At 37.6% G+C, this 13,469-nt stretch overlaps 2 protein-coding genes across 2 annotated transcripts; both read right to left on the reverse strand.

The window, feature by feature from the left end:
- Positions 1 to 570: 570 nt before the first annotated feature.
- Positions 571 to 7,541, reverse strand: LOC104120943 (ACT domain-containing protein ACR12). The gene is made up of 10 exons (XM_009632822.4): positions 7,324 to 7,541; positions 6,718 to 6,775; positions 5,518 to 5,640; positions 4,734 to 4,828; positions 3,930 to 4,014; positions 3,709 to 3,768; positions 1,642 to 1,697; positions 1,408 to 1,513; positions 1,198 to 1,266; positions 571 to 778 (listed from the first exon to the last, which is right to left on the reverse strand). Exons 1-10 carry the CDS (start codon positions 7,455 to 7,457, stop codon positions 716 to 718), a joined length of 849 nt encoding a protein of 282 aa, XP_009631117.1. The 5' UTR covers positions 7,458 to 7,541; the 3' UTR covers positions 571 to 715.
- A 3,067-nt stretch (positions 7,542 to 10,608) lies between these two features.
- Positions 10,609 to 12,159, reverse strand: LOC138893064 (uncharacterized). Its single transcript, XM_070176833.1, has 3 exons — positions 11,809 to 12,159; positions 11,360 to 11,724; positions 10,609 to 11,164 (listed from the first exon to the last, which is right to left on the reverse strand). The coding sequence occupies exons 1-3, from the start codon at positions 12,157 to 12,159 to the stop codon at positions 10,609 to 10,611; spliced, it is 1,272 nt and encodes a 423-aa protein (XP_070032934.1).
- Between the last annotated feature and the right edge of the window lie 1,310 nt (positions 12,160 to 13,469).

A 13,469-nucleotide genomic window follows, 5' to 3' on the forward strand; every position in this document is an offset into this window, starting at 1 on the left:
CTATTAGCAATATAAATATTTGAAAAAGAATCAAGCCATTTATTTGATTGAGTGTATAGCATCTTCTATTTGTACTATTTTTTCTTGTCATATCAATCACATTAGAAAATATTTTCATTCTCATTTTAAGTAAGCCAAACGTTTGCTTTGTTTACATATCTAAAAAAAAATCTTTCTTTTTATATGAAAAAATCTAACTTTGTACTAAAAAATTAATTTTATTTTATTTAAATTATTATATACCAATTATTTCTAAAACATGGGGGCCCCAAAAGGCACACGACTTATTAGACAAGGCATTAGAGCCGCCCTGCTTGGGCCATCCCTCATTCTTATTAATATTTTTAATAATAGTGGTGTCCGAATGCCGCCTCCTACTAGGACAGGTGCCAAATAACTCATGGGAAGAAATCACTTAGCGTTTTACTATTCACTCTGAGATTTCCAACTAATAAGCAACTTCTGATTTTGCCATAATGCTTTTTACATCCAATAGGACAATTGTAAGAAATTGTGCGCATTTTATGTGTCATTAGTAGTCCTGTCAGTTTATTCCGTTTATTCATGATGAGAAGGGAGAATCACAGATCACATATATTACGACTTAATCAGAAAACGGACATAATTTTACATGACAATGGAGATGATTCAAGCCCTTGCATTGACTAGCAGACAAGGTTATATTATATAGTGTACATACGAGTATGCTCGCGAGCTAGTAACTTTCTTCATCTGTCTCAGGCCTCCTAAGGAAGTAGCGCAGGCAGTTTACAAGCACCTGCAGGTTCAACGTTGGACTTGAGATAGCGAAAAAAGGACAACACTATGATAAGGAAGAGATTCAGAGAAATTGTTAGTACAGCCAATGAAAAGGTTAAAGCCTTTTACTGCTCAGTATAATCTCCAGGTTTTACTTACTGCGATCCTAGTCCAACTCTAATTGCATCTTTTTAAGCTACAATGCTACATCATTTCACCATAGCGTTCCCCCATAGTTTACATTATTGACCACTTATCTTGACATATTCAGCAAGACATGTTAGCAACATGAAAAAATGAAGGGAGATGGATGATATTTAGTTTTAAGTAAAAATGCTATATGAAGATCCGAATATTGCTAACCATGAAAAGATACCTCAACCGAGAAACACGGCTATGATTGCCTGAACCACTTGAAAACTGTATACAGTAAGTTACCTGAGACAAAGAACTAGTTAATGCTGCCCCTCTGTAACTGACATAGAACTTGTCCTTCGCAACTAGACCCTATACATTTACAAAAGTGAAAGTTGAGGGCAAATTGAAGAGAAGGCAAATAACATGGAAGAATGTACAATACACTTCTTTTTTGGATATGTGAATGTAAGATACTCTTCTACGGGCATATGGAGAATGAAAGAAGCTTACTTCTGTATCAATCTCTGCTGATTCAACATCAATGCTAATGTCAGCCATTATTTTGACGACTTCCACCAGCAAACCAGATCGATCAGCAGTTTCAACATGCAGTATACTGAAACAACCACAAGAACATGGCAAGTTAGTATGTGTCCCATCACCAGTTTCAACTGATGCTCATCAACATTTAACTGCGAAGTGATAAATATAAACAATATACAAACAGTTGCCATAGAATGCTACCTCCTTTTAGGTCCATCATCCTTGACATGTATATGAGTCGCGATATCAACATCAGGCTGCCATCAAGCAAAAGTACAAGTTTAGTAGGCACACTTGAAAAGGTTGAGGAGAAATAGCCAATGACCATTAATTCACAAGTAGAGATGACAAAAAGGGCAACAAAGTGCAGTGGTATTGAAGCATAATCTTTTAAGCGTTCAAGGTCATTGATTTCCACCTAATGAATAAGAGGCATGGGTGAGGGAGCAGCAAGCATTCACCGACGGAAGAGGAGTTATAAATATGCCCGCTATTTAAGTATTCACAATGATAAAGAGATCACAAGGACAATAAAGCAAATCCTATGGAGGGTAGAGTACACTATTTAGTCAAGCTTTCTGTCAAAGAACATGCAAGCAGATTAAAAAAACTCTCAGTCAAATTGGAACTACTGGTACAGCAGGACATCCCAAGAAAGAACAATAAGAAAAATGTTTTAAGTACAACTCATGATACCGGAGCTTTATTCCAAGCTCAGGTTGCCCCTTGAGTTTCCATCAGAACCCACCTTCTATGATTTTTAAGTATAATGCCATGACATATATCCAATGTTGAGCATATACCAGATTCTATGGGACTCTTACCATTTTGAAAAAAATATACCAGATTTCTATGGGAAGTCAGCTAATAGCACCAGGACTAAAACCCACAGACGGATAAGAAAAACCTAAGGTGTTTCCAAGGCACCACAAGAATATTCTCACAACTTTCACATTACCATTGCTTTTCCACCCATTTCTCGCAATGTATACTTCTACTTAAACACGGACCTTATAAAAAAGTTACTTCTATTAACACATTGAAATTTGGCAACAGACCAAAGCTTATTGATATGCACAACCTTTTCAAGTGCAAAAATAGTTATTTGACTTCAAAATGGAAACAACAATTATCATGAACTCTAGACGACAATGGGAATGATTAGGGGTGGCAAATGGGCGGGTTGGGCTGAATTTGGGCGGGTCAAGATGGGTTACGTCAATAAATGGGTCATTGCCCAACCCAGCCCAAAGTTTACTTGGGCTAAGATGGGCTGGGTCAAGATGGGCTACATATTGGGTCATAGCCCAATCCGCCCAATTTGACCCATGTTTTAGAACCATGCTCATTTTGCATAAACAAAACATTTTACCTTATGTATAAAAGGTAAATAAATACTATTAGTATTTTGAGAATCAAAATATATTTTCTTATATAACAAATTAGTATTTAAAATGTATAAGTTAAAAAATATTTTGCGGGTGGGTTGGGGTGGGTGGTGCAGAAAATTGAAAATACAAAAAAAAAAGTAAAAAAATATTTTTTTGCGCGCGGAGGGTGTGTGTGTGTGTGTGCAGGAAAACGAAAAATTGAAAATACAAAAAAAAAAAGTAAATTTTTTTCGGGGGTGGGGGTGGGGTGGGTAGGTGGTAACTAAGTAAATTTCTGGATAAGTTGGGTTGAGATCCCTTTGTTTTGGGGTGAGCTTCATGGGTTGTATTTGGGCTACTTAATGGGTCAGAATGGGCTACAAAAAATAATGGGTTATCTTGGACTCGGCCCAAATTGACCCAATGAGCTAAAATATTGTAGCCCAACCCATTAATCTATGGGCGGGTTGAATGAGTTTGGGCTCAAATTGCCACCCCAGGAATGATGTAGTGTCCTTCATCCGAACCGTAGAGCCAAAAAGCAGTTAACATGCATTTGAAGGGGCAATGGAAAGTGAAAAAATTGTTTATTTCGATGGCTCCGGCCACCACATAAAAGGTAAATTGAAACAAAAAACAAGGTAACTCTCCCACCTAAAACTTGAAAATTCAGTTCATTGACAAACAATAGATAATATCATAAATATCTATGTCAAACAATAGCTGTAAAATACTTGAAATTTTGTAAGCAAGTTGATGTACAAACAGGTTCAAACAGAGTGAAATGGACAGTGAGGTTTCATATAGCCGACCCTAACTAGGTTGAGGCATAATTGTTGTACTGACGAGAGGCACTGGGATAAATAGAGGAAGCAGCTAATTTATCTGAATGTTTCACCTTCTTTTCTGGTGCTTTTATCCCAAAAGCCTCACCCATAGCAAGCTGCTCGCTAGACTCCTGATAAACATAAAAACATTCTACTTTAAGGGGTTGCAGTAGCAAGCTAAGGAATATGAAAACATGAACAATTATTCTATCAAAGGATAGATCAATCAGAATGGCGTGTATAGGTTCTAGATGTTATTAGAGATTGTATACGGGAAGTTCAGGAAACATACTGGATGATACTTGATAAGGTTGTTGATTATGGTCAAACGAATCCTCTCCAGTAAATCAGGATCTTCAACTTTGCGCCCGGTATCCCTGGAGAGCAAAAATGGAAGGCATTTGTCTAAAAAGATGATGGCATATGCCAAAAGACATACATGTAGGGATGTTATTAACTAGAGATTTAGGGGAGTTATGGAGTAACACCTGAGGTCTTTCTCATAAACATGAAGAATAATACAATAGGAGTAAAATAACAAGTAGTTATCCTCTCTAAAAGTTCAAAGCATGCTATTGGACATCCTCGATTTCTATGTCATTTCAATATTTCATAACGACACATATGTGCTACTGGTGAATCATTAGACAGGCGTACCAACCCCCTGATACATCACCATTAGGGTTTCAACCATGTGACCTTGAAAATATGCAACATATAATCCAACATCGTTGCTCTATTTCAGTTAATTTGACTTGCATTATCTTCAACAATTCCCATATATTTCTCAACATACTATAGAGAAGATTCAGCATCAATCAGTATCAGGGCTAGCAAAAAATCTGAATCATATGCAAAATGTGTTTAGTCACATAACATTCAGTGCAGATCATACTGATTAATGCTCAAAAATTGTGGACTTGTGAAGAAAAGAACAAGTGGCCAAAATGACTAGCAGTCATCTTTTCTTATAAGTAATATGAAAGAAAGTATATAAATCATATACTACTACAAAAATTCAGAAAATCCAATTCCATGTATTAGCATCCCAAGGCATATATTAAAATGAAGTATAATAGTTAATCCACACACTTACAATCGTGTAATAAGAAACTTTGTCTTTTTCACTGAATCCTCGGTGGTAACAATTCCTTTCACAACATCCAAGCCTAAGTCTCTGAGTGCCTTCATCTGCATGACATACAAGACCAACTAGTTGGTATGTATACTTGATGAGAAGTCAAGACAGCCAAAAAAAAACACTAGACCCTGGAAAAGGAGATAGTCCACGAAAATAACGTATGGGGTTACCAATACGAAAGGCAAGCAGACAAGTATCATATAAATAGCTAGCCACCAAATCTCTCCTCTGTGTATAAAATGCACAAGGCAAGTACCACTCATCGCAATAAACTTGTTTATCTGATAACAACAGTATGTGGCCAGCAAACAAATACACAAACCGGAAACCAAAAGGAGAGAGACAGAGAGTGACTAAAAACTCAGATCTCTTGGAAAAGGAAACATTAAACAAACTTTTTTTTTTAAAGATAGAGATGTAGGTCCATTCAAGTGCTTATCAGTGGGGGAAAGTATCTGAATGGAAAATGTTAAATTAAATATTTTCGAGCCTCTGTCAGAGCATCTTTAACAGGTTGGATATGGGATCCGACATACAACAAATCTCCAAGCGGAAATGGTATGACAAGGAATACCAGCTTCCGTGGGTTTTTATCTCTCCCCTCTTTCAAAATTTTGTATTTGATGGAGAAAATTTTCCACAAAATTCCATTTATATGGAAGCAAAAAGAGAAACATGCATGCGGCCATTGGCATGCACAGATATGCACAGGCTGGGAATGGTGGTTCAAAGAATTCACCGTGTCAATGAGAAGACCTAGCCGATCACCGAAGCTAATTTCCACAGTGGTTGCATCGCATTCAGGATCCTGAATTAAATGAACAATTGGCAAAGGAACATACCCAGACTCCTGCTCGGCTTTCTGAAAGGAAAATATATAATCACCATCATGATCTGACAAAATGATTTTGTCAGAAATGTACAAAAAAAATGCTAATGATTGGAGAGAAAAGGAGATTCTGCAAATCTCTGCATTTTTTTCCATTCCTCATTATGAGTATTCAGTTAAACAATATAGCATATAATGGTGTTGCTAAATTTTTATAGGAATTTATCCAATAATAAAAATGATGTTTCAATGATTTAAATCCGTAATATGATTATTTTTTCAACAAATGGTGATGTCACCAATATTTGCTGCAAGTTTACAGGAAATCGCTAAATTATGGTGCTGGTAGCCTGGTGCACAAACGAAAAACTCAAAGCCACAGTCAGCTTAATTTGTTTTTGTATCTTTATAGAAGAACAACTTGATTTTGTTCCTACACTTCTTCTATCCTCCATCAGCTATTACAATATTTAAGTGGCCATTTGATTTTTTCCACCCACCTTTCCCTGTTAAATTGCTGTTACTTATCTTCAGCTGCCAAGTTCCAACTTCGAATGGCAGTGCATTTTATCAAACGCAAGAAATGCCAAACAACTACCATCTAACAATGAAACTTCCTCTTTTCCTCTGAATAAGCATCGTCATTCTGGAAATGCATTGACCATGTTTTTGTTTTCATATTCACAAGTTTCTCAAAACTCGAAATTTGTTTTATGAGATGCAGAGAAGATTTGGAAATGTTTTATTTGATTTATTACTTGAAAGCCTCAACAACATGCAATAAAGTAAAGCACTAAAATATCTAAATTCATTAGCTCCTTGGGAACTGGGATAAATTCCAGACAATCCATGAGCCAGAAAGCACTTCAGCTATTTCAATACCAGTCTATGATAACCAGAAAGCCAAGAAGTCAAGTTCAAAAATAGATTAGTGAAATTACATCTGAGTGAGAAAAATGCACAAAACCTTATTCAAATGGGAAAATTTGCACAAAAATGGATTGACATACTTATTTATAACTGAGATTGAGCCGCTCAAGCAATCACTCCAAAACATCATAATATCCACCGTAAACTAGCTGCTATAAAAGAGATATAATCAAAACTCACTAATGCTGGTGACAAACTCATTGAATCAACTCCATCTACAGTACAATAAACAGTATACCTGCAAAGCAACTCAAACTTGTCAGATCACCATATTTAGATATGAGTTTAAGTTTAATGCAGCAACAACATATAAAATTATTTACACAATCAAGTCACTTATAAGGTAACTGCAAGTAAATCTCTATAATAACATTAATTGGTAACCTGATAAAAAAAACCTGCTATCACAAGTTAAAGAACACTGACTGTGTAAACTGCATAAATTAATCTTTTCAGATATATATATTTATTAACTTAAATAACTGAAAAGCATTCACTTCTATGGTTTCACTAATCAAATAGAAAACAATAAGATCATTCACGTGCTACTCTACATACCTAAAAACTAAACAGTGAAGATTCCGCAGAAACGAAATCAACCGGCATTTTCAGTACTTTCTCAATTAAATAGCATAGATAATCAGTAAATAGGTTTAATTTACTACTAAAACTTGTTTTTCAGCTAAATAAAAGTTGAAAATATAGCTCAAAACATAATACGAAATCATATGTCAGAAATTAGTAAACAAGGGTAATAAGGCGACAGGTTTAAGTAAAGAAGCTTACTTTTTCCGGCGAGAAGTGGTAACACCGGAACTGGAAAATGCGTGAAAAACGACGGAGGGAGAAGAGTTGACGCCATAATCGGGATCGGAGAACGCCGATCGAAGTGAAGCGAAGAAAGCTTTGGCGATAGCCATGAAGAAAATGGAGAGAGAGAGAGAGAGATTTTGTGATTCAACGGTGAAGTGATTGGACTTATGAGAGCAGTGAAAAGGTGGAATATAGTGGCGTTTGGACACAAGAATGGTAAAGTTTCGGAGAAAAAGTTAAGAAAAAAAAAAACGAAAATAATTTTTAAAAATATGAATATAATTTTATGTTATTTTTAATTTTTTGTAAATGATGTGAAGTGAAAATTTTAAAAAATAGCTTTTTAGAGTTTTTATTTCAAAATTAATTTTTTAAAATCCGAAATTTCATGGCCATTTCGAAAAGTAGTCAAAAAAGTCAACAACAAAAAAAAATTAGCCAAACGGGTCCATAGTATGTACTGTAAGATATTTTTCTTTTAAAACTTCGATTGCAACGTTGGTGCTAGTATGCGTCAGCTTTGTGGATCCACTTGCCGCATTGCAAAAGCCACGTCAGATGGGTCCCATTCCCGCTACTTTTTATTATGCTTTTTGTTTTTGTTTTTTTTTTAATATTTGGATTTTCAACTTGATCAATCATTACTTTAGAATTGTTTTTTTCCCCAGAATAGGATGGGTGTATATTGTATAATTGTTTTCTTCCAATAATGAGGGTAATATATTAGGAAAATTGAAAACAGCTTGCTAACTTGAATAAGCTTAGAGTTATGACTGAAAATATGAGAAGCCTCTGAGTTGAGATTTCCTACTCAAGAAAAACTAAATGAGTAAATTAATAAAACGAGCTTTCTTATTCATAAACTACACCAACAATGAGTTTCTTAATAATTTTCTTATTTATAAACTACACTCAAAATGAACTCTGTAATAGTATCCGTGACAAAAATATTTAAATAAATTTAATTTGTTACGTAGGGTATAAGATTATTTGTAACTAAAAAATATGAAAACCAGTGGAGGATAATTGTGAATAGAACAATCCTTATTGTTACCCGTAATGATAATTTCAGTTATAGTTTAATTTGCTCGTTAACTTTTTCTGATGTTTACTCGAACTTTTTACGAAAGAGGTGAAATTTGATTAGTAGCATGTAAAACAAAATTATCACGAGATTGTTAGAGCCTGTCGTATAAAGGAATCTTGGAGCTTAAACTAGCTGATGATTTATGTGAGGTAGAATTTCTTCTTTTATAGAGTAACCTAAATAAAATCAATATTATCATTTTGAAAAAATTATACTTTTTACTTTATTTATATTTTATAACCCAAACTTATTTTCAAATAATATTTATGTGACTTAAAAAAATTATACTCACTGATAAAAATACACATAGAACGCGTGTCTAGAGACTGGTATTATTCTGCAAGTAGGAAGCCCCGAATCAAATTAGTGAAAGAGCAAAACATGCTAAAATATTGATGGTTTAAACCTACCAAGACTAAATATAAATGTAAATAAAAAGTAAAAATATTTTGTAACAAATACAACAACAACAACAACAACGACCCAGTAAAATTCCACTAGTGGGATCTGGGGAGGATAGTGTGTACGCAGACCTTACTCCTACCCCGAAAGAGTAGAGAGTCTGTTTCCGAAAGACTCGGCTCAAGAATACAAAAAGACAAAAAGACTAAAAGAGACTATATTAGTATCACCCCATAAATCATAAGAAAAGTAGCAACACGGGAACAAGAAGAAAGATGCAAAGCAAAAGTGATAGCCAGTAAATAGACCCGGCACTATGAGAAATGAAAGAGTAGTAAGACACAACATTGCCACTCACGGTAAAAACCCTACCAGACTAGCCTCACAAAGGTACGAAGAAAGTAAAGACTCAACTACCTCATATCTTACAACCTTAATCCTTGACCTCCACAAATTCCTATCAAGGGTCATGTCTTCGGAGATCTGAAGTATCGCCATGTCCTGCCTAATCACCTCTCCCCTATACTTCTTAGGCCGCCCTCTACCTCTTCTCATGCCCTCCACAACCAGCCGCTCACACCTCCTTACCGGAGCATCTGGGATTCTCCTTTGTACATGCCCGAACCATCTGAGCCTCGATTCTCGCATCTTGTCATCAATTTGTGCAACACCCACCCTCGCCCGAATATCATCATTCCAAATCTTGTCCATCCTAGTGTGTCGTCACATCCACCTCAACATCCTCATTTCTGTTACTTTCATCTTCTGGATATGCGAGTTCTTAATAGGCCAACACTCAACCTCATACAACAAGGTCGGTCTAACCACCACTTTATAAAACCTACCTTTGAGTATCGGTAGCACTCTCTTGTCACACATGACTCTAGATGCTAACCTCCACTTCATCCACCCCACCCCAATACGGTTTGTGACATCCTCGTCGATCTCCCCTCCCCCGGGATAACCGACCCAAGGTACTTGAAACTGCCTATACTTAGGACGACCTGTGATCCAAGCTTCACATCCACGCCCACTTCCCTTAGCTCAGCGCTGAACTTACACTCTAGGTATTCCGTCTTCGCCCTACTCAGCTTGAAACCTTTATACTCAAGAGCCTGTGTCCAAACCTCCAGCTTCTCGTTAATGCTGGCTCGCGACTCATCAATCAGAACTATGTCATCAGAGAATAGCATACACCATGGCACCTCCTCTTGAATATGGTTTGTTAACGCGTCCATCACTAGGGGCAACAAGAATGGACTGAGCGCAGAACCTTGGTGTAACCCCATGACAACCGGAAAATCTTTAGAGTCGCCTCCTACTGTCCTAACTCGAGTCCTAGCCCCATCATACATATCCTTAATCGCCCTAATATAGGCAACCGGCACACCTTTTGCCTCCAAGCAACTCTAGAGAACTTCTCTAGGAACCTTGTCGTACGCTTCCTCTAGGTCAATAAACACCATGTGCAAATCCTTCTTCCTTTCCCTATACTGTTTCATCAACTGTCTAACAAGTTGTATAGCTTCCGTAGTAGAACAACATGGCATGAACCCGAACTGGTTGTCTGATATTGACACTGTCCTCCTCACCCTCGCTTCAACCACCCTCTCCCAAATTTTTATGGTATGACTCAGTAATTTGATACCCCTATAGTTGTTACAACTCTGGATATCGCCTTTGTTCTTATATAACGGTACCACTGTACTCTACCTCCACTCATTCGACATCTTCTTTGTCCTAAAAATAACATTAAATAACACAGTCAGTTACTTCAAGCCTGCTCTACCCACACACTTCCAAAATTCAACCGGAATTTCGTCTGGCCCTGACGCTCTGCCTCTACTCATCTTACGCATATCTCCCACAACCTCGATGGGCCTGCAGTCCCCAAAGTCACGGTGACTCCCGGAATGCTCTAGTTCACCTAGAACAATATCCTGATCCCCTCCTTCATTCAGAAGTTTATAAAAATAAGTATGCCATCTCATCTTAATTTGTGTATCCTCCATAAATACTCTACCATCGTCGTCCTTGATGCATCTCACTTGGTCCAAATCCCGAGCCTTCCTCTCTCTAGTCTTGCCCAGCCTGAATAACTTCTTCTCCCCGGCTTTTTCCCCTAGTTCCTCGTACATACGAGTATAAGCCGCAGTCTTAGCCTCTGAGACCGCCAACTTAGCTTCCTTCATAGCTACCTTATACCTCTCCAAGCACTCTCGCCTCTCCTCCTCACATGTGCTCCCTACTAACTCCAGGTACGCCACCTTCTTCGCTTCCACTTTACCTTGGACCACTTTATTCCACCACCAGTCTCCTTTGTGCCTGCCAAAGACTCACACCGAGATCCCTAACACCTCTCTTGCAACCTCTCTTATACAGCCTGTTGTCGTCAACCACATAATGCTTGCGTCGCCGCTGCTCCTCCAGGCTCCCACAGCTGACAACCTCCCCTCCAACTCTTGGGCTCTATCCTTGGTCAATGCTCCCTACCTAATTTTCGGTCTTCCTCGGTCATACATTTTCCTCCTCTTTAACATAATATCAACGGCCATCACCAAAAGCCTATGTTGCGTCATGAGTACCTCACTCGGAATAACCTTGCAATCCTTGCACAACCCTCTGTCACACCTCCTGAGGAGGAGATAGTCGATCTGAGTCTTTGCCACCGTATTTTGAAAAGTAACCAAATGCTCATCTCTCTTTGGAAAACTAGAGTTCGCAATCACCAACCCTAAAGCCTTAGCAAAGTCCAACAGCGAGGTACCTCCTCCGTTCCTCTCCCCAAAACCGAAGCCTCCATGCATCTCATCATAACCACCTGCAGTCGACCCAATACGACCATTGAAATCCCCTCTTATAAATAGCCTTTTCGCATGCGGAACCTGGCACACAATCTCATCTAACCCCTCCTAAAAGCGTCGTTTAATCTCCTCAGCTAGGCTCGCATGTGGCGCGTAAGCACTGACGATGTTTAAGGTGGACTCTCCAACTACTAACTTAATAGTCATCAATCTGTCATCCACCCATCTAACCTCAACCACAGGCTCTCGTAGTTCCCTATCCACCAAGATACTCACGCCATTCTTACCCTTCTGGACCCCGGAGTACCATAGTTTATACTCGTCCACGACCCTCACCCTCGACCCTACCCATCTAGTCTCCTGGACACACGCTATATTGACCCTCCTCTTCCGGAGGATCTTCGCCAACTCTACAGACTTACTCGTCAATGTACCTATATTCCATGACCCAATTCTCAACCTATAAGCGCCCTTGTTTCCCTTACCTCCATTGCCACCCGCCACACCCCCTAACATGATATAAATCCATAACTAATAATGTAAACTTTATAGTACATAAAGAGCCTACCATGAAATTCAAAAATAGCCAGATTTACAAGTGGTAATTGAAAGATAGCCACAGTTTCAAAAGTAATCGAAATTTAGCCACTTTTCAAGTAAAGATAAATTTGAACGAAAACATTGTTCAAAATTCGAAAAGTATTCTAGCATAATATACTGGACTTCCAGCATAATATACTGGAGTTTCAGCATAATATACTAGATTTCCAACATAATATACTGGTCCAGCATAATATGTTGGAAGTTCATACACAGGTGCTCCAATCTTCAGTATATTATGCTGGAACTTTCCGTGTGTTGGAGTTCCAGCATAATATGCTGGAAGTTCATACACAGGTGCTCCAATCTCCAGTATATTATGCTGGAACTTTTCGTGTTGCAGCAAAATAGTGGATATTTTTCAATGACTTTGCAAATACTGGCTATTTTTCAATTACCAGTCTGAAAAATGGCTAGCCCGTATTATTTTCACTTTAATTACATCATTTGTGTTGGTTCAATTAATCAACAGTAATTATAACTCTTTTTTTTTTAGGGTTCTTGAATTAGAAGCAATTATGAAGAGTCTGAATAAATTTCTTACACAATAATTGTAGACATATAAAATTTATTTGGTCTAATCCATACAAAATTTGGATTAAATTTAATTGGGTTAAATAATTAATTTAGACTTTACAAATTAAATTAGTTCATTTTATTATTTTTAAGCCCAAAGTTCATTTTATCTTAAGGCCCAGACTCATGCCATGTGTCAAGCGACATGACATATCCAGTCAAACTCAAAGCCAACAAGACGACTCCACGTGTGAAATTATGTGGCAATCCCAGTCTACAACAATGACCAATCAAGAGTTGCCAAGTGTCTAAAATGACATGTCTTGGCCAATCACAAGCAAGCTTATCACATAGTTTATGTGATAAGTTTGATGACTCACACGAGCCAATCAGAATCAAGCAAGAGAGTTCATATGTAGTTGAACTGTCCATCCTATACCACTATAAATAGAGGGGTTACATAACTCTCTAGGACATTCAGAGTTGGAGAAGAACATTCCGCAATTGGTGAAGGCATCCACAAATAGAGAGATCAATCATCAAGTGCATAGTTCTTCAATAAATGAGTGATCAACGGAGTTCTTCCCAGAGATCAACCCATAACAACAAAGTGCTGCTCGACATTCTTGGTGATTAAATACATCACAAGGAGGTCTGCATTGTCCTACATTCAAGAAAGACGTTTCTCAAGCCCTCGAATCACGAAGAAT

Source organism: Nicotiana tomentosiformis, chromosome 5, assembly GCF_000390325.3.
Source record: "Nicotiana tomentosiformis chromosome 5, ASM39032v3, whole genome shotgun sequence".
Lineage (NCBI taxonomy): Eukaryota > Viridiplantae > Streptophyta > Magnoliopsida > Solanales > Solanaceae > Nicotiana > Nicotiana tomentosiformis.